The 23,152-nt window shown below is 29.7% G+C and overlaps 1 protein-coding gene and 1 pseudogene across 1 annotated transcript; one reads left to right on the top strand and one right to left on the bottom strand.

The window, feature by feature from the left end:
* Positions 1–7,506: 7,506 nt before the first annotated feature.
* On the top strand, positions 7,507–8,628 carry LOC112681833 (annotated as a pseudogene).
* A 1,866-nt stretch (positions 8,629–10,494) lies between these two features.
* Positions 10,495–19,305, bottom strand: LOC112681787 (integrator complex subunit 3). The gene is made up of 16 exons (XM_025552104.1): positions 17,957–19,305; positions 17,552–17,719; positions 16,675–16,940; positions 16,332–16,600; positions 16,125–16,270; positions 15,837–16,068; positions 15,120–15,199; positions 14,063–14,255; positions 13,819–13,992; positions 13,475–13,748; positions 12,099–12,302; positions 11,794–12,035; positions 11,507–11,714; positions 11,255–11,439; positions 10,813–11,174; positions 10,495–10,752 (listed from the first exon to the last, which is right to left on the bottom strand). Exons 1-16 carry the CDS (start codon positions 18,026–18,028, stop codon positions 10,678–10,680), a joined length of 3,150 nt encoding a protein of 1,049 aa, XP_025407889.1. The 5' UTR covers positions 18,029–19,305; the 3' UTR covers positions 10,495–10,677.
* Between the last annotated feature and the right edge of the window lie 3,847 nt (positions 19,306–23,152).

Raw genomic sequence — 23,152 nt, 5'->3', positions numbered from 1 at the left:
AAAAAACAACTTTTTTTTTATCGCGGGCCATAAAAAAATGCATTCTAAATTTTTTTTTACGTAAATGCAAAATATTACAGTTATACAAATAAGTGCTGTAATATAGAAGACTTTCGCGGGCCAGATATTAAATGATGGCGGGCCGGAGTTGGCCCGCGGGCCGTAGTTTGGCCACCACTGCTCTAGAACAATTACGAAAATGTCACTTGTCACACTTGTGCGCTACGCCATTGATATATACATGTATTTTATCAGTTTAACAGCGTTTGGCAGAATCGTTAACAACTTCTAATGTATCAATAATTTCTTTTCTTTTTTATATTATTCATTTACTTCCCAGTATATTGGATCAAGAGATAAAGAATTAGTTTGAATATAAAATTTATCAAACATGTTTACTGATTTTAAAGAAATCAGATCAACATATCTTCGATTTTCAATAAATATTTTTTCCTAATGTTTCCTACTTGCTCATTATCATTGTGTTCATTCATTAACATTTTTATTGCCATTATTTTTTTTTTTTTTGTTCTAAGAAGATTGTCAAAAATTGAAAATGTTACATATTCGTCACTTAGATACCATAAGTGATTAATAAAAGTATTTAGAGTAATTTCAGCAATGTATTTATATTTAAGTACTAGGTTGATAAAAATTAATATTTCCTTTAAGTTTCCTTCTAAAAAATATTATAATCAACTGCAAAAACTCTTTTTAATCACTACGAGGGAAATCATCTTTAAGTTTTTTTTTCTGCAAAATCTAATATTTTATCTCGAACTGTATTTAATATATTTTACATAATAATATATATTATTATATATATTTAATATATTATATGTCATGGATCATCTTTCCACACTTTTTTATTAATATTGGACCAACTGTTAACGAATCTTTTAAAAATTAGTATATTTGGACAAGATGATTGTGGAAATTTAGCTTCAATAAAAACGGCTTGTAATATTATTTCGAAAATATGATGTCGACAAGCAAAAATAATACGCTTCTTCCAAATTTTTGTTCTAACAAAGCCGTTCAATATACTAGAATTAGAAAAATTAATAAATTTTTTGCATTCGAATGATCGATATCAAACAAACAAAAGTTTCTTCAAATTACTTTTTTCTTACTTGATATATATTTCCATTTTTTTCTAAATTTCATAATTCAGAATATAGTTTTTTTTTTATCTTTTTCGCACAATTATCACAATCTCGAGTTGGAATCCATGCCTTATTCCAGTGCATTAAACATTCATCAGTAGTTAACAAAATACTTGAGTTTAAATTTAAATTAATATTTCGCATATTATAATATAAGACACTTAAGTTACGTTTTGAAGGTAATTTACTACCTGTAATTTGGTTTTTTATTGTACCAACGAGAATAATTTTATATCATAATATTTTAAATAGTACCTACTACTAGTGATAGGCAAATACCCGGTAAATATAATTTCAAGTATTTACCAACAAATTGGGTAAATTTATTTTTAATGCTAAAACCAATCCATGGATCTCACAATACTTTTTTATGATTGTTTCCTGACTATTTCATATTTTTCCAAGACTGATGATTAGAGTACATAAATTATATTTATGAAGTTTTTGTTAATTTTATTCATTTTGAAATCAATACCACTTTTAATGGGAAAATAAATCTAAGAATTTAAAAACTAACCAAAACACTTCAAATTTTAAAATTAAATTTATTTAATAAAAATGATTATGTTTGACAGTAAAAAAAAAAATATTTACACAAATTTTTGGTAGGTTAATATTATAGTGGGTAAATACCCAAAATATTTACCTACCCGTCGGGTATTTACCCACGGCACATCAGTACCTACTACTAAACATTAAACACTATGTTCATGGTAAAATTAAATCATAACAATGAAATACAATAATTGAATGTTCAATTTACTATTATCTGAAACCAAATTTAAATCTATGATATAGTACATATATTATATATATTATATTATATAGTGTATATATTTATAAGATATCAAAATAATTTGTGATAGTTTATCGCCATCCAAAAAACCAGCTAAAAAACAATTTATTTATAATCTAATGAGGATTCATGGCGTCTGAAATAACATTTCAATAGTTAGGTATTAATATAAATCAGACTGTTGGAATAAAAAAATTAATCAGATGAAGAAATATAATACAAATTATAGTTTTTCTTAAAAAAATAAATTTCTTACGGTATTAATTTAAGATATTTTATCGTAATTTTAACCATTTGTAAATTACATTCAAATAACTCAAAAAAAAAGAAAGATTTTGCCAAAAAAATGATTTTTTTTTTGTTTTCAAAGTTTTTTCTAGAAAATAATGAAAATATGAAAATTTTGTAATATAATTTTTTGTGGGCAATAAGTCACAATACATTTTTATGCTAATTGCTATAGTTTTAGAATAAAAAACAATTATTTTAAACGAATATTTTAAAATTATGATATATTTAATCAAGCATGAGTTTCATAAATATAATATACATACATACAGATATGTATTAAAAATTATAAATTATCCGTCAGAGACAAGTATTAATAACATTAATAATATGATACTATTTTTAGTATCCTACATTCATACTTTGCTACGTTAACGTTCCATCGACTATCATTGTTATTAGTTATTTTTGGCTGTTCGGCGTTGGTAACTAGTTGTCCTTATTTCTCAATTTAACATTGATAAATTTATTTCTCAAGAGATGAAACGTATTCATAAAGATGATTCTGACATTATAGGTATATGTTTTAACGCGGACCCGTGCGGCAGCCGTTACCGAAACGGCAGTCGCCGACCGTGTCCTTATCTCTCTCATCATCCACCACTCCGCGGCACGAAACGCCGCAGCGACCCCCGTCCACCCATCCATCACCGGTCAGGGGACGCGAGCGGTCGCTACGACGTCCGACAGGTACCACCACATAACCGGGCTGTTTTTCCGAGATCGTGTACGGAGACACATCGCACATTTTTACCCATTGGTTTTTTTTTCTTTTCTTGTGATATAGCAATTGTGACCGCTGACATTAATACACAAATTAATATCTTTTTTTTTGTTATGTTATCGTGCAATACATTATTATTATCATTTTTCCATTGTTTTTTTTCTTTTTGCACAATATTATTTTAATATATAACTTCACAACACCCGCGACCCGTGCGCACACCACCACTACCTGTGTGCCGTGTCAGTTTAAATCACAAAAATCATAACATTAGGTACATTTTTAACTATACATTATTTAAATTGTAATAAATTTATTTGATCTGTTAACTAATTAATATCATAAAATAAAAAGAAATAAAAATAGTTTATTTATAATATTTTAAAATATTTATGTTTAAAAAATTTGAGTAATGAAAAATAAAAATAGGTTTACGTACTGATTTCTGTCTAAATTAGCAAAATGAATTTAGATTATTTTAAACCAATTAAATCATAATTAATAATTAATTTTTTTATTCATAGAAAAATAACCATTTTACAAAGTTAGAATGATGAAACTGTTTAAAATTATGTTTTTATCTAGTTTTATCTGTTTTTTATCTAGATAAATGTAGTTATCTTTTATGTATTATCCAGATAAATTTTTAAATAGTTATCTATTATCTTCTCTAGAGGAAATTTTAATGTATTATCCATTATCTAATCTAGATAATATTTTGGTTATCTATGTAAAACACCGTTGCCACCCCTAGGAAAATTGTATTTTGCCGCCTTATTAAACTTATCAACGAGAAAATGTATTTTTAAGTAATTATTTAACATTACTAAAAATATAAATCATAAAGTCTAATACTAAACAATAATGACTGGTTATGTTCATAAACTTTTCTAATCAAGAAAATAGCAAACCAATACGATATTTATCAAAATATAATCTAACACCATTTTTTCGAATAAAATATTATCTAAATATAATTTGTGCTACATGTTCGATTGCCATTAAAAAAGTCCATTGTGAACTGAACCAATAACTTCATTTCGACCTCTAATTGGAAGTCCGCGTGAAGATAATGATTTTATAACGGCTATAACTTTACATAAAATATTTTTCCAGCAAGATGATTCATCTCCAAGTTGTGAAAAAAGCTTTTTATCGATACGATTATTAAAATGTCCCCTAGTTTTCGTTGTTATATGGGATTGTTTATGATTTGTAGAACATTAGTGTTGCTTAAAACAAGATTGTGCGTTTTTCCAATCACCTTGTGTTGATAAATAGGAATCATCGTTACGACTTGAAAAAAAAACACACAAAATGCTTTACCTGTACTTTCAGAATAGACTAGCCAAAAGTTCTCGATTTTTTCACCATTTGGTAATAATCGTTCAAACATATTTTTGGTCATATATCTTGATTTTACTATTGAGTTTATAAAATCACAATTTTTGTATACATTAGCATCAAAACCATTCATAGAAAAATAATCACGGGCTTGCTCATTAACAGTCCAAAATGCCGGATCTATATAAAAAGAAAAATATAGTTCAAGAGTATCACACGATTCAGGAGTGCTAATTGTTTCATGAATACTTTCTTCTGTTATTAAATTAGGAGTTTCGGATTCAGAAGAACTTATAACCTTTTTTATTATTTCCACACTAACAGTAGGTATTACGTTATTGTTTTGATCTAATACAGTACTACTCGAATTCACATTTGTCATTTATTACATCTTCAATATTTTTAACAAATAAAAATTTATTCGGTTAGGTATTTAGTTATAAGAGTATTAAAAACTTTGTATACAATTCCAACCACACCCATATAATTTCGAATACTTTGAAGATCACAAGCGTCAGAAATAGCCAAACTCAGACAATGAGAGGCACAGTGGACATATATAGCCATAAAAGAACAATCTATACCAAGATTTATTAGATTTTTTTAGTAATAGCTAATTTACACTAAGCATGAAGAACATTCATTTTATGATATTCATTTATTTCATGATAGCGAACATTTTCTACGGCATCTTCCCATGTTGAAAAAGGAATTTGGACAAAACATTTAAGCGGAACACTTCCTACACCACCATGGTGCTAAGAAAACAATACGCAATATTTACAATAAGCTCCGTCCGTTGTTTTTGAATACAATAACCATCTAAGAAACCAGTTAAACTGATATTTTAAATTTCGTTTTCAACTAGTAGGAAATTGATAAAATTTATCTGGATACCATAGTTCTTTAAACATAGATAAATTTAATTCATCTGACATACGAGTTTGCTTAAAATAATTAATAATATCATTATCATTAAAATTTAGTTTATTAACTTTCTTCTTTATTTTTTTCAACGAATGTTTCAGAATTTGAAATATTTGGTTCGTCTTCATTAGTTTCTTTATTCTTATTGAAACATTTTTTTAGAGAAATGATTTTTAATTTTCTTTTCCTATCACTCATATTGAATAAAAATTAATTACGTTTATAATAATAAATAATTGTATAGATACAAAAAATACAAGAACACAAAAGGGCACAGAACGAGAGTTTAAAATAAAATGAAATTGAGTAGGTACGTTCACATTCATTAGTTACTAATGATTAGTATAATCGTAAATCGGTTATTTGTAGATTAGATAAATATTTATCTTTATGTCAAATTGCATGATTCAAAGTAGTGGCGTATCCAGAATTTTTTTTTTTTTTTGGGAGGGGGAGAGATTAGAAAAAATGTAACATTACATTTTTTTGAATTGTGTATGTTTTTATTATAATCAATAGACAATAATCATACATTTAACATTGTATTACCTACTATTTTACAACGCTGATTATTAAAGTTAAAATATGTAAATATTTATCTATTTTTAAAAAAAACTATAAATGTATATTCAATTTTCGTTTTGATTTTTTAGCAAGTTTATCCATAACATCATTAATATCCACTTTAATATCGCAATAGAGAATGTAAAAATACAATGGGGATAAGTTTGTTAAGATATCGATATCGCAATCGTAAAAACCGCTAATCGGTTTTATTATTATATTATTATTATTATTATTAGTATTATTATTTATATTCTGTATCATACCATTAGTGTAATTCAGAAGCGATGTAATGTTAATAATTACTATAAAAAAAATAATTTTATATAGATAGTATCATTGATTATAAATAGTATTTATTATCAATGGTAGTATATACTATATTAGCGATTCCCAAACTGTGCACCGCGGTACCCTAGGGCACCACGACCATTTTCTAAGGGCACCGCGGTCTACGTACGGTTCAAAACAAATAGTTTAAAATGTATAAAATTATTTTTCCTTATGGTTTTCGTAAAAACTTTATAGCAAATAATATAATATTTTCTATTGTATATTCGAATATTCTCATTTTAACCTTATAATATTTTATATAATAATTATAATCATAATAACAATAATTTTTATTTATTTATTTTTTAAGTTTAAAAATGCATTCATTTATAATTAAGTTCAATTTTAATAAAATTAATAAAATTGGTTATCAATAAGTTATTTTTTGTTCTGTAATGTAGTTCTCAGCAGGGCACCGTGGCTAAATTGGGTCCAAAAAAAGGCACCACTGAAAAAAGTTTGGGAACCGCTGTACTATACGATATCTTGAAAGTAATGGGGACCGCTGGGCGCTGTGTCAATCGATTAATTAAACATTGAAACATTTTCCGGGAGGGGGATAACCTCTAACTCCCTCCTGGATATGTACCTATTATACACCATAGAGTAATATACTCTTAGTTATACTCTTTTAAATAGTTTATGCAGGCCCGTATTTATGGGGAGCGCGGGGGTAGGCACATTCCCGGGAGCGTCAAGTCTCAGGGGCGGCAAAATATTTTAGCAAAATTAATTTTAAAAATTATGTACCTAAAGAAAAAAAATATTAAACATTTTTATTTATAAGTTATATTTTAATATTAAAAATCTCGATTATTGACGAAATAATAATTGTTATATTATAATTATTATTATTTTTTTTTTTTTTTTGGGGGGCGCATAAATTATATGCCCGGAGGCGCCAAATTTTTAAATACTGGCCTGAGTCTATGTAATATACAGACAAGTATCTGTGTAAAAACGTTAACCGGTGTAGTGTATACAACCGTGTAATAATATGTAACGTGGTACAACACTAATTATTTTAGACATAAATTATTATTACATATATTAAATGTAATATTCCATAAAATGAATCATTATATATCAGGGGTGACCAGCGAGAAAAGACTTGCGAGCCACCAAATATATTAATAAATATGGAAGAGCCAAAATGTAAAAAAAAAAAAAAAGGTCATATTATTATATAATTTATATATATGATATTGTATTATTGTAAATAAGATAAGTTAAGGTATGGTATTTAATAAAATGTGAAGAATAAGATAACAATATCAAATTAAATTTTATCTTCATTAATACCATAAATATCAAAATATCATACAGACATAGACACACATGGATAATGGATATTATGTCTTCATAGTGTTTTTTGACGTCATGCGTGTAACAACACAACATTAATAAAATAATTATTATGTCTAAGAAACGCAAGTATGAAGAACACAGAGAATTCAAATTACAATGGGAAGAAGAGTTCTTTTTCATAGAACGAAACTAATTAAAACTAACTAATTTAACTAACTAAAAAAAATTGTTCTTAAAATTGTGAATTACATACGTTCAGGTTCAAAAATACATCGCCAATTTAAAAACTTTGTTTAAAGTTTAGAGGATGATATTCCAAATGATGTTCCGTGGTATTGTTTAGTTCGATGGTTATCGGTAAATAACGTTTTAATAAAATTTTTCTATTTATTAGAACCCATTAAAACATTTTTAAAAGAAAAAGATAAAAATTTTCCACAACTTTCAGACCCACAATGGTTAAGAGATATGTCATTTTGTACTGACGTTGTGCATCACTTAGCTACATCAAATATGTCTCTTCAAGGTAAAAATAAATTTATAAATAACCTAGTACAAGACATTTTTAGTTTCCAAAATAAGCTTAAACTTTTTCAAAGAGACTTAAGAACAAATAATTTAAACCATTTTCCGTATTTAAAAAAAATTGAGGATTATTTGGTTGGAATAGCAACAAAATTGAATTGTGAAGATTATGTACAAAAATTAGAGTGTTTATCAACTCACTTTGAAGATCGATTTAAAGACTTGAAATTACTTAAACCTTCGATTGCATTTCTAGAAAATCCCTTTGTAATTAACGTTACTGAAAATGGATGTCCAATATTAAAATCAATTTCAATGGATACGGCAGCTTTAGAAATTGAACTCTTGGAATTATTGGAAGATGAAGGACTGAAGCAGTTCAAATAGTTGTCATTCTTTGTTGGAATTTTGGAAACATGTGCCTGTTATTAAATATCCAAAAATTACTCTTTGCGCTCAAAAGTTAATATCGATTTTTGGAACATATTCTTGCGAGTCTTTATACTCAACCACGAAAATGATTAAATCTAAACATCGATCAACATTAACGGATGATCATTTAACTGAATTGTTAAGGACTGCGTTAACAACATCTAGTCCTGATTTTTAAAAAGCTTACAAGCAAAATAAACACGCAACAAATAAGAAAATAGTCAATTATGAAAAATGATATCAAGAATACTTTATTTTTACAAATTTTTTTCTTTATACTGTAATTTAATAATTTAATTTAATTTAATAAAATATTATACTTTTTCAAATACATAAATTCATATTAAAAAAATTTTTTTTTTAAATGTTACGATAAGATGCGAGCCGCAAAAGTCTATGACGCGAGCCGCATGCGGCTCGCGAGCTCCGGTTTGGCCACCCCTGTTATATATGGTTAACTTATGTATGGTGGGTTGAACCCCTAACTTCCCCCCCACCGGTCAGTACGTCACTGATGAGTATAGTAAATATTAAAATATTTAATTAATTTAAAACTAATTAAGACAAACGGTGTCATATCAACAAAAACAATGAATTATTTATTTGACCTTCGGCATTAAATACAAAAAATTATGTGAGTTTTAAAACTTGAAAGTCCACCGATTACGTTAAATTAAATATATTACCGATCACTAAATTTTCTCTAGTTATTAAATGTAATTTTAGATACAAAATCTATAAATATTGTGATATGTTATTATATTTTATAATTGGGCAAAATGTTCCAAGTATTCATGCAAAAAAAATAAATAAACATTCAATTTTACATACTTACATTTTTACCTAGATAAATGCAATGTAGCAGTATGGTTTACATACTGTATTACTATACAATAATCAGGTAAAGAAATTAAACTTATTAATTCGGCATAAGAAAATAGCATGACAATAAAATAAATATGACAGTCATCATCATTAAAATTTGTTTATTTATGAATATTATTTTACAATAATTTATATATATATATCTTGTGAAAATGGCCAGAAAAATAAATATCAAGAACTATTCCTCTCATCAAAACACATTTAAAATCAAATAAATTAATAAAATTATTAATTGACAGTAATGGAAAACAGTAACGCTGAACATTTTACCTAGTCCAAGTTGAAGTATAATATAGAATCCTTCAAATGTAAGTTAATATTTATAATCATTTGATAACTACATTTTCTCCTTCCACTTCATATTTGAGTAATTTCTATTCAATTATACTAACAAATTAAATAATTGATTCATGATACTAACATACAGGCACGGATCCAGAGGGGGGTGCTAGGGTGCTATAGCAACCCCTTGGCATATTGCTAGCAGGTTATTTTACACTATGCGTATTTTTCAGTGAGTCAGATACGTTATACTAAACTGGTAACAAAAAAAAAACAATTATTTTTTTTTTTTATAAGTAATTTTTTCCTCAATACTGATGAGTGATAACCAGAAGTTCTGTCACGCTGTTTAAGAGGACGCCACAACGGTCATTTTCAGCGGTAAAAACACGTCCATGAAAAACAAACAAAACTCCATCAAAAAGTGGTTTTAAAGTAAAATTACTTATTATGAAATTTATAGAGAACAATATTTTGGAGGGAACCTCATCGGTCTTTTTCGAAATATTAACTATTAAAAGACACCTAATGTACAGCATAGTCAGGGGTTATGTTTTGCAATATATTGTATTTGTAAATCAACATTCATATTGAATAATCACTGAACAAAAATTATTTGAAATTAATAAATGTATTAAATTGCCTATAGTGAAAGACAAATTTATCAACAAATAAAGCATAGGAATGATGAATCAATCTTATTTTACAAATATGTTAACTTGTTACACAAAATTTATATTTATTTAGGATTTAAAAGAAAGCATAAACAATAATCATTAGATTGTAAAAAAAAATTAAAATCAATCAATTATATTAAATTTAAAATATTAGTATGTACAAAAACAGTCACTTTATAAACAATAAAAATAATGTACTACATTGTATAAACATGTTAATTGTTTAACATTTTTTTTGAAAACAATTCTCAGATTTTATTTTGCATATATATATATATATACCTATACATAAATATTTTTGTATTTAACATTATTACAACTAAAAGAAAATACAGGAGGGGGATAAAATTGTGGCAAATTTTGTCAATTCAGCACAGTTTAATAATTTATAGTCAAGTCTACCCCATTAAGTAAAGATACCTTATATCAATCACTATCTGATGCAACTGTATTTATTTTTCTTCGTTTTTTTGTTTGTCTTGGTTTAATTACTTCTTCTTCCTAAAAGAATACATACATTTATATAAAACATTTCACTCTATAAACATTTGCTGTACTTACTTCACTAGACTCTTCTGAGCTGTCCGACAGTTCTTTTATCACAGACTTAAGCATTACGGTAGTTCTTTTGTTACTGTTACCAAATGTAGGGGCTGCCTTACGTCCACGGCCTTTACCACCAGTTGAATTTTTATTGGTAGTTGGTGTGTGCGGTTCATCATCTTCAAGCAATTGGAAAAGATTGCTAAATAACATGCGTTGTGTATCTGTACATGCAGCCTGGGCAATTTGTAAGGCTTTTTGCATGCCTTCAGCACGAAACAGTACAGGACATGTACCCCGACTACGAATGCGTTCCATGTGACCAAGGATCCTCTCAGCACTGGGTGGTGCTACCCCTCCTCTAGAACCTAAACCCTGTCCTAAAATAGAACAAGTTTTAATCAAATTTAAGTACCAAAATCTTTTTATATGATAAATTTTGCATGAAAAAGTCAAGAACCTTGTCCACGTTTCCGTTTGGTTGGAGACACAACCGGACATCTACTAATTAATAGCTGAGAAACTAGATTTGCTACATTTTCACCATGTTCCAAGTACCAACTAGATATCACAGATATAACAAATTGGTCATTCAAAGGTTTTATTTCTCTACACAACACAGGTTTCAATAAATCTAAAGTAGGCCTAAAAATATTGAAATGTAGCTATTAATATATAATTTGTTAATAAATAATAATTCATGAGAATATACTTTTCTTTTTTCAGCATGAGCAAAATATTAGTCAGGGTTTCTGGATGATTATTATAGTCTAATTTTGTAATATTTGATAATATCACTTTAATATCTATGTCATGCGCAGATACCAATTGCCAAAAAAAATATTGCTCCATTGTTTCCCAATTCAATGAACTAGTAGCCAATGATGGTACTGCATCAGATCGAAACATGCATAACTTACCTATTAACAAATATTAATAACAATCAATGATTATTATTTTCAAGTTAATCTATAATTGTATAAAATAATTGGAAATAACCTTGTAAAATTAAACAAATAATTTCTTGTATTTGTGAGCCATCAACTGTGGATACAACTAAGTGTAAAAAGTCTTCATTCCCAACAACATTTTTAGGAAACTGATTATAAACAGCAGGAATAAGCCAACAAAATAAAGATTGATCATCTTCTTGGCATAACTGAAGATCGCTTAATAAACAATCACCTATTTCAACTTCTTGAGTATCACAAAATTCTTTGTAAATGAGAAACTTGATACCACTTAATAAAAAACATTCATATTATAATAATTATCATTATAAATATTTGTTTATATTAACTTACTTATTCATCTTTCTATTGGCATTGTTGTTTAATACACTGCTCACTTGCAAATAATAAAATAATAAATAGCCAATCCGAGTTTGATGAGTCCTCATTTCAGCCAGCAGTGACAAAAGTTGTAACCGCCGTGAATCATCTTCAGGAAATTGGGAAATACTACGAAACATGACAAATAATGGTTTTCCAATACTGTCTTCTAGTGCACTATAAAATATTTAGTACATATTACTTTATGAACATTTTGACTTAACTGAATACTTATTATTAGAAACTCTACAGTTATAAGTATTTAAAGATGTATATAAAAATTTTACTATCAAAAATATGATATTCAAAAAAGAAACTAATATGACAAACAAAAGTATTGTTAGATAAATTCCTAAAAAAAAAAACTGCGATAATTACAAAATATAGATCAATTCTTTAATATCAGAAATTTTTATGATTAATGTATTAAACAATTAATAACTAATGGTATTAATATGTTATTTAAAATATACATTAGCAATGAATTTTGTTCTTACTTATTTATATATATAAATACTATTGTATTTTTTCATAATTATTTTTATAAAATATTAGTTCTTCAAAAGAATAATTGTTTTAAAGTTAAAAACTAACTAAATTTGAAAAAGTTTTAGATTCAAATGACATATCATTATTAAAAAAAAAAAATACTACATATTAAAAATGTAATATTGTGATATTTGTTTATATTAATGACTCATATGTAATAAATTAAAAAAATGAAATGTAAAGTTATAAAACATAACATAATATTAACTGTTTATTGAACAATGTTAAATAATTATTGATGATCTAACTATAGGATCTTGGTTAAGAGCAATGAAACACATATGATTTAAGGTTTTAAAAAGACACACATTCTTTATATGATAAAAACTCACTATACAAATAAATTAAACAAATAAAATGACAATGCATTGAAAAACAAAAAAGAAGTTATTTAAACATGGTTATTTCTGAGCAATGATAAATATTTAAAGATTATAATTTTTTTTCAGATAGGTAAATAGTTTTTCTTTTTAATATTTTATCAAAATAAGTGTTAAATTCAATTTTACGATTTAAGATTGATGATAATACAAATATATCAAATTATTTTATTATATATTTGCACACATTTAAGTTATAGTTCAATATTATACAGAGTATATTCAACATCAATATTCACTAAAAATAATGTTTGAATATTAATTTATAATTGCTATCATATCAATTAATCAGCTACTATAAAAAAAAATCAACACTCAGGATGGGTAACACACCATACAGAATTTTTAACTATAAATACTCAAATTTTAATTCATATATGTGATAGAATTAAATTAACTTTATAAATATTTACAACTTACTCATCATTAAGTACTGAAGGGAAAATCTTTTCTTCAATCTGATTTTTTAAAAGACAGGAAATACAGGATCCCAATGCAGCCAACATATCAGGGTATAACTCATCGTCTTGAACGATTAACTGAATAATTTTCTCCATTGATTCACATTTTCTTTCATTATCTTTTTCAAAATATAAAGTTTCAGTCTCCAGTCTCATTTCTTTGCTTAACATTTGCAAAGCTTCTTTATCTAAATCAGGCGGTAGCACATTTTTTTCTTTCAGTTTAACTTTTGCTGAAATAATGTAAGATAGGGAATTATAATTAATTAATTGACAAATATGTATAATGTATATTCAACATACCAGGTGTTGTTTTTACAGCAGGTATACTATTGTTCTCAGAGACAACTGTTTTTTTCGGGCTTGTCTCAGATTCTTCATCACTAAATGTGATGTCTTCATTTTCCGCTATTAACTCACCTTTAAGTGATATAAGCATCATATTATCTATCATGTCATCATTTTTAATAGGGTCACCTAAAATCAACAAAATAATATTTAGTTTTCATTCAAATTATTCTTGATATAAAATTATTAATAGTATTACCTTGAACCGCAGGTGGATCACAGAATTCGCGGAAAGTATTTTGTATCATGGCTCTTAGTTCACCATCAATTCGAGGATTTGTAAACAAAGGAACTAATGATGCTAATACTCTTTTATCAAGAATTTGCCGAAGAGAAACAAAAATACCATTACGTATTCGCTCAGTCTGAGCTGGATAAAAATTAGGAATAATCTGAAATTAAAAATATTAATCATTTAAATTCAAGTTTATATAGGTAATTATGATTAGGAACTAGATTAGAAAACACATATATTAATGTTAACTCATAGTAAATACAACTCTACACTCTATTCAGTTAAAGTTAAGTCATTTCACACATGTAACTGAAATTTAAAAACAATCAGTCCCCCCTAATTGGTGACAGGTGTTCCGTGAATGGTTGTTGCTGTTGCTGATCATCATTAATTATTGCAGTTAGTCGTCGACACTACTGTACATATAACAGCTGCCATCTTCATACAGATACTAGTGCTCCGTATTATGGGTAACAATGATTGGTGTTCATCTAACGAGTGAGTTAACTTAAACTGAATAGAGTATAAGGATGATTGGTTTACAATCACAGTAAAAACCTTTTTGTTTGTGGACCCAGTCTCAAATTGAGAACATTCAAAAAAAAAAATACTAAATAGCATAAAAGTATTAGATAAACTATAAATATTTTTCATCATTATAAATAAACACGGAAGACATGGAAAATTTTAATTGATGTTTTATCTCTATCAAATCATAGATTAAATTTAATTCATTATAATATATATGTGAAAGCTGTAAAAAAGAAAAATATATTGTGCTCAGTAAGTCAAAAATTACGTATTACATTTAATAATAGGATTCATATATAATTTTTGAAACTAGTTTTTTAATATAAATAAATAAAAATAATAAACTGTATTATAAATTAATTGATAAAATGAATAATAAAATATGACGTTACCAGAAAAATGATAAATTTATAGGTAACAGCAAAACAAATTTCCAATAATTATGACAGAAAAAAAAACCGCAACCTTAAAAATTTAAATGTATAATTACTCGGCATAAGAAGTCTAGTAGGCTTGCTGTTACTGTAGGATGAATACGTAAAGAGTTGAGCATCACTAAAATTGCTGGTTCTAAGGACAAAAAAAAGATTGTATATAAATTAAAATATAAGAAAATATCAAATTAATTAATAATTAATATATTAAAAGCTTTTTTAATATACTTTTAGAACAGATCAATTTTGATGTTTAATACTTATTTGAATAATTTTTTTTTTTTTATACTCAGATTTATAAAATATTGATTATAATAATATAACAATTATTTATACAATTGATAAATTTTTAATTAAAGAAGTATAGCTTGTAGTACTCTAAGTATCCATAAAGTCAAATGTAATCATTCAAAATTAAGAATAATTGTAAATATTAAATTTCAAAACCATCAATTATAAAAATAAGATAAATCATGACAGTATATTTACACGGTTCAACAATATATTTAGTCATACTTTATCATATTACATGTAAATAAAAGTTAAATCCTGATAGGAATCTAGTTTACAGAAAGTTTAAAAAAAATTAGGATAAAAGAAAAATGTACATTGAATTCCAAATAAACTTATATTTAAGTTGTTGAAAATGATGACCAATTTAACTATTTGATTAAGTATTTTTTTTTATAAAATAATTAAAATGTGTTATGTATGTATTATAAATGTATAATCTAAATATATTAAATTTGACTATACAATTAATGCTCACTCACCAATATTCATAATGTTATCATGTTTTGGATCATAACAAACCCAATCATAAAAAAGAGCCATTTTGGCATTTGCTAACGCTATATTTGATGTACATGTAGTAATGAGCCAACCAATAACAGCCCAACGAGGTATTATGTCTGAACACAATAACTCATTTGTAGGATGTATGAGCCCAACAATAAATCGGATCAAATCACTTCTGAGAGATTGTGCTTCAGGTGTATTCAAATACTATAAAACAAAATTTAAATTTATTAAGAAAAAAATAAAAAATAAAAATAAATTACTTTATTTTGGAACCATTCTTGATATCGTTTATGATGACCAAATCGAACTGAGGAAGTAAAAAATACTAATTTACGTTCCATATCAGGTGTAAGTCTTGATTGTAAAAATCTTCTAGAAGTCCTTGTCTCTAATATTTGTATAACACCTAATAAAAATAATAAAATATTAACATAAATATTTTGAATATTATATTACTTTATAATTACCATTAGTTAAGCCTGGGCTTAATGATTGAGGATTGTATAATAAATCTTTCCAAAACAGTTCAAATTCTGGTATACGTGAAACATTTTGTAACAATCTTATTAAATCTCGGCCAATAATTAAACAATCTGTAAATCGATCACGCAGTAGTGATACAGTGAATGCTACTTCCCGATTACGTAAAGGAATTAAATTATTGTGATCTTCAATAAAACGTAAAAATGAATAAATAACAGATGCTATCAACCATGGAAATCTCTCTAGCCATTTTCTAAAATTAACAATAAAAAAATGTAAAATTAAAGATAAAGACTAAAATATTGTATTCAATAGAAAAAAAAATACCTATGGTCTTGATAAAGATCAAGAAGATATTCAATGAGTGCAATATTAGTTGAAGAAATATCACCACCAGCTGCATTTCGCATCAAGTTCCAACAAAGATTGTCCACACCTGCTATGTTGTTGCGTACCATTTCGCGAACTAGCCACAATAATTGTTTGCGAGGAGTTTCTAAAAGTCGATTCCATTTTTCTAATGTAAATTGTTGTAAATGGGCTATTACACTCTGTAAGCCATCACGTGATAACAAAGTTAAATCTCTGTATATCTGTTGAAAGAATAAAATGTATTATAAATTATTATCAAAGAATAAAAAATATGTAAATAAAAATTAATGAAATAAATGTAAAAAAAAAAAAACAATAAGTAAATAATGAGAAACTAAATTGTAATATCAAAAACTACACAGATAATATCATAATAAAGCTACGGTTAAATCTGAAATTGTATTTAATAAACCAAACTAATATCTTTAGTTTATTACTAGGCTTATAGTTTCATGCAACAACTTAACACTATAAAGTGATGAATTTCTGATCAACTAATCACAGTAACCCATTTTGAAAGTGAACTTGTAGAATAACAGTTATTGAAATGATTATAAAAAAAAAAAACAACCATGTAATATAAATCTTCTACTAAAAACTCTACAAAAAAGATGTGTCAAGTTAAATTTTTAAAACAAATTATTCAATTGCATTTTAATTCCCTGGTATACAATTTGATTTTCAACTTCATAATAAATGAAACATACAGTAAAACTGTTCCAAATGATCGAGGCGCATGATACCAGACTAATCAATATTTATACAATACGCCCGAAGAACAAATGTAATCTAGAAGTGTATACACAACTATTGTGTAAGAAAGCGCACATACCTTGTCAGCGTTCTTAGGATCTAGTAGCACAGCGGTCAGCAGCCCCAAGCTGATGACTTCCTCTTGACTCTTGTCCTTGCTGATGTGATTGGTGAGAGCATCGTGGTACTCTCGATCGTTAAGGCCATTCGTAAGGGTCTGAACCGTTTGATAACACCGTTCGTATTTCTAAGGGAGAAAACAAAATGAAAGACCCGCGACGTGGACTCTGTCAATTTAACGACGGCGAAGACGACGACGCACACGGCTCGCGCACACGACGTATATACGACGACGACGACGTGCGGGTTATATGCATACACACACACGGCACGGCGTTTGTAAGTACGAGAGTGCACGCGGGTACGGCGCGAGAGCGATAGCCGTCGACGGGCGTCCACCGTTACGGTTGCAGCGGCGTCTTACCTCTTCGATCTCGTCCTTGCGCTCGATCACCGAGTAAGTGAACAACTTCACCTGGATCTGCTGAGCGGCCATGGCTTCGCGATAACCGTGTTGTCATCAAACGTGAGCGCACCACCACCACCACCACCACGAGCAACAGCACTGTGATATCGTCCCTCCGACCACCGTGCACGGTTCACGTGTCGTCGACGCGCACATGCACCAAAATATTGGCGGCCGGGTCGGTCTGCAGAACCATTTTTCTGCGACGGTGCGTATTGTTACTACTCGTCACTGGGTGGACACGTTGTCCGGGGTGGTGGCGACAACTGCAACAGTGATACGACGCCGCCTCGGTGATGGAGCGACGAGTGCAATTTAATCAAGGACGTTCTGCTGCTGCTGCCGTGTCCGGAACGATATCCGTGCGCGAGAGGTGCAGCGACTGGTTGCGTAGACAATAAGATAATGTCGAGAGTATTATTCGTTCTGGTGGTCGTTTATCCGTTTATTTATTTATTTGTTTTCTCGCTGGGAACACGATAAGGCGACGCGCGCACCGGACAAGACCCTAGCCGCGTGTCGACATGAGCGCGTGCGTGCGCGTACGATAATGTAAAGAACAGTATATAAAACGTGATATTGTGTGCGTTATTTACGCGACGGCGAACGCGAATTGTGGACCGTGTGGAGGAGAAGGAGTGAAGAAATTGACCGACTGAGAGTGCGAGAGAAAACGACGATTCGGCGTACCGCAGAAAAAAAAAAAAATTACGTTCAACGCTGCGGTGCGCGATGAGTGCGTGTTATACAGCGCGAGCGCCTAGCACTCGATGTCGGTAGCACCGCGTGTGGGGTACATCACGAAGCGATACGCATGATACGGAAAGAGGATGTGAAAAAGCGAAAAAAAAAAAAAAAACCGGAAAAAAAATATTTCAAGAGAAAGAAACGCACACGAGTGACGGTGACGGAACGAGTGGCGTGGTCGGGAGGGAGCGAGCGAGAGAAGGAGAGCCTCGCGTGTGTGATAGCGCGACGGCGATGGCGCGAGAGCGCGCGCGCGTTCGATAACGGACAAACGGTTGACGGGCGGCTGGGGGGTAAACGGGCGGCCGGACGAGCGGATCGCGTGCGGCATCGACGACGAGTGAGCTCGGAGTGCGCCCGAAAGTGACGGGACGACAATGGGGCCACCGCCGGGCTACGTGTACGATGACGCACCGATATGTCCGTCGCGCGTTATCTCCTCGACGCGTTCTTTTACCCGATCCCGTTGCACGTACGAGTACTATTAGCTATCGGCGATTTCTCTCTCGTCAACACGCGCACACACGTACTAACGTAGAGACCGTCGTCCCAGATTGTGTCGCAGCCGCCGCCGAAACGCACGGGAATCATCTATATGGATCGGCGGCGGTGCGTCGCGTGTGGCTCCCTCTGGTGGGCGCACCGCTCGGTTATGGCGCCCGCCCACGGATCTCCGAGCGTCCCGTCGCCGCTCGCACTCGCACGACAACGGAACCGGTGTACGCTCACGGCCCGTCGGACGACCACCTTTTGCCAGTTCGGCGTCGGTTCGCCTCGTCGTCGGTATCTTTTGTGCACGTCTCTCTCCTTTAAGGACATGATCGGTCCTGGTCGATCACGTTTCTCATCGTTACAATGATGGTCCGCGGAACAACACGATGATCCAGCGAAATCGTTTCCCCCCCTAACCATCGTACTGTATTCTCCGATGTCGAAAACACAATATTTATGCACTTTCAAGTGTACCTTTTTATCGTCGTGATAATTTTCCACGATTGTATAGAACACTGACCGACTGACTGCTAATGTATTCAATTAACATGAATTACCAACTCTAGTCTGCCGTAGTATTGATGACGTGAAATGACAGTCATCGGCATCGTTTGTATTACCTCATGAATCCTCTGATATTCATTTTACGTTCCGTAATTTATGAATTTACCATCTACTCGTGTCTTATAAATAAGTCATGAGTCTTTGGCATTTGCATTTTACGAAAAATTTTAATGAAGTCTCAGAAGGACTTACTCAATGTGGTTCGCATTTTTCCCGTTGATTTCCTACTTAGCTTTTTTTTTAAATTAAATTAAAACTATAGAAACAATTTGCAAGTGAACATTATATTACAGTTATTATTACTATTAAATCGATCTTACACTAGATTACTCGAGTGACGGGAAATTAATTATAAACATTTTTAATATACTAAGGTTTTAAATTCTGAGTGGATCGAGGAATGAATTAGTTTTACCATGATGTGTGTCCGTGTACACAATTTTAACTATAAGGATAGCTTCGATCATCACCAAATATCAGTAAAAGTTAGGAAACTTACTCTTCTAGTTGTTATTTTTTAAGAAAGATTTTATGAATTTCTCAATAAGTTTTCGATTAATTAAGAGAAACGAGGAAAATATTTTTAAAAAAAAGTAATATATTTCAAACGAGATTCGAACCCTCATCAGTAGGGTCCGCATTTAAATGCGTTAAAAATCGAACAAAAATGCTTTTGAAAATGTTCGTAAAAAGTGACAAATATATTTTATTTGACTTTATTAATCAATTATTAGGTAATTTATAATTTTTATTTTTTTAAAGAAAAAAAAAACTGAAATTAAAAATTTTGACTTATAGCTGGCGACGATGGTATTGAATAATGAGCTGTATTATTCTTTCTGAACATACCAAAATATACATACATATTATTATTATATATTATTATTATATACATACAGATTATATTAAATTCTAAGTTAAGTTATTTTACCTTTAGAAATGTTGTGCAATGCACTGAACAACAATATATTGTTTAATATTTTAAACTCCAATGATCTTCTATTGTCCGAAAGAATATTTGTATACGTGGAAAAAATTCCTTTCAATGTCCACGGATATTATAGGAACATATTTTAAGTAACAAATAGTGTCTGGTATTAATTCGGACCATTTAAAAATTACACTATTAGTTCTTCTGATATGTTTGTTAGAGGAGTGTCCTTGCCTTCAGGGCCTGCGTTACCTTTTGCGAGACCCTGGGCTAAACTTATTTTACCCACAACAATGGTCACCTATAGTGGATAACATATACGCGATATCGGGTAATGATTGATTAAATTTAAGAAATGCGATAAAATAAATGTCCTATGTATCCCTGAGCGGCGTGCCGTACGGGTGTCGTCGTTGGTATACATGACTTAAGAAATATAATAATGTTTTGTTTGTTAATTGGTTTTTTTTACACGCCAACGGATTTCTCTAGAAAGGCGATCTGCACATTTCACGTTTTATTTTATGAGATTTCCGTACAAAATATTTTTCAATTAAAATTTTAAGTGCGAGGCCCTGGACAAATGCCCCGTTTCGCCTCCCCCTAACGCCGGCCCTGCTTGCCTTTTAAGATATTTTACATTGTTTATATTGCAATTTAACCATACTTCTTTTGTATGCCATTTTCAAATTTTTTTTCATTGTATTATTTTAAATACAAATCTTGGCATTATTTACGATACAAATTGCTCCAGCTAAAGATATATCTGATATACATATCACAATAATCACAGACAGTTGATGACATCTGCCAATAATAGCAACATATTAGTAAATACTTGATTGTATTAATTTCTATTTATTTACAAAAGTTTATAACTGAGTCCCATTGTGTATAAATGTAATTATTGGGCCTTACCAGCAGTGACGGATCCACGAAGGGGGATTAACACCTCCCCAAATCAGGAAAAATATATATTAAAAATCAATAATTTTATGAATTAAGAAAAAGATTTTTTTTTAAAGTATGAGGGAAAGTAGTAGTTAAAAAAATAGTAGTCTTAGATTTAAATTAATGTATTATATTACTAACTATTATCTTAATTCATTATCAATTACTGACTGCAATGTTATAAAAAATATCCCAAGGAAAAACATTTTTCAAACCCTGGAAAGGTGTATAAATGATTTAAAAAACGTTATAAAATTAAATATTAACGAAATTGAATATTTCAACGAATTTTCAAAGATATTAGCGATCAGGGCCGTGCCTAGGGGGTGCAAATGTTGCGTGTGCACCACGCGCCATTAACACTGGGGCGCCAAAAGCTTTTTCATAATCTAAGTAAAATTACTGAAAGTTAACCATATTATTTAATTCAAAATATTTAACACGCCATGGTCTCGCGCGTAGTCAACATCATTAATATTGTCTTGATTGGCGGTGTTGCTAATTTATTTTTAGTATTGGTATTTATTTTTGCCCCGAAATCGACGAGATGACAAATTATCAATAGTATACCATTTATAAAATTATTAAAATAATAAAAGATTGTATACAGAAATCAGCCTCGTGAATGAAGGAAATAATTAGAATGAGAGCAGATTTTGAAATTTATAATGTTGAAAGTATTGAATGGGTCATTAAGAGACTAATTAGGATAATGCGTTTGGTACGTAAGGGAGGGCAGTCAAAGAGAATATAAGATATAATATAGATTTTTTTTTTTCTAAATGGAGTGTGCAGAGAAAGGAACAGCGGTCCAACTTGACGATAAGGGGCCCATGTGAAAATGTCCAGACTTATATTATTATTTATTGTTATTATATTAAAACAGAAAATATATTATGTGTATATTACAGATTATAGTAGAAATATTATAAAGGACAAAGGTAATATCAGAAGAGATCTCTAGGCTCCCCAAAACCGGGGTCTCTGTGAATTGTACACCCAATACTCCCGATAATTGCACCACTTGAAAGGAATCGTTAAGATTTAATTTGCAAGCAACATGATAAGAGATGATGGCTAGTACGTAATCGGTTAAATTTTATTACGAGGGATCTGGAAAGAGTGAGATTGTTGAACCATATTTTGTCTGGTATAATGGGAACTACAGATTTAAATCTAGAAGCGAAATTCGTGGGTAACTTATTCAAGTAGGTTGACTAGAATGAAAAAACATGGCGTTGAAGAACCAGTTATATTATTTATATTGTTCTTTAGTCGTTGATTATTTCTTTTATTAATTTAGTAAATACAAAATAAGTAGTTACATAAAACCCCATATTCTTCAATAGTCTCCTTATAGTTTCAGTTTAGCTATAATTATAGGTTCAAAAATATTTTGTAGTGGGATGAGGGCACTAAAAATGATTTTTGGCACCGGGCACTAATTACACTAGGCACGGTACTGTTAG

This window comes from Sipha flava, unplaced genomic scaffold (assembly GCF_003268045.1).
Source record: "Sipha flava isolate LNK unplaced genomic scaffold, YSA_version1 197_pilon_pilon, whole genome shotgun sequence".
Lineage (NCBI taxonomy): Eukaryota > Metazoa > Arthropoda > Insecta > Hemiptera > Aphididae > Sipha > Sipha flava.
This window is presented reverse-complemented; position numbering and strand designations above follow the sequence as displayed.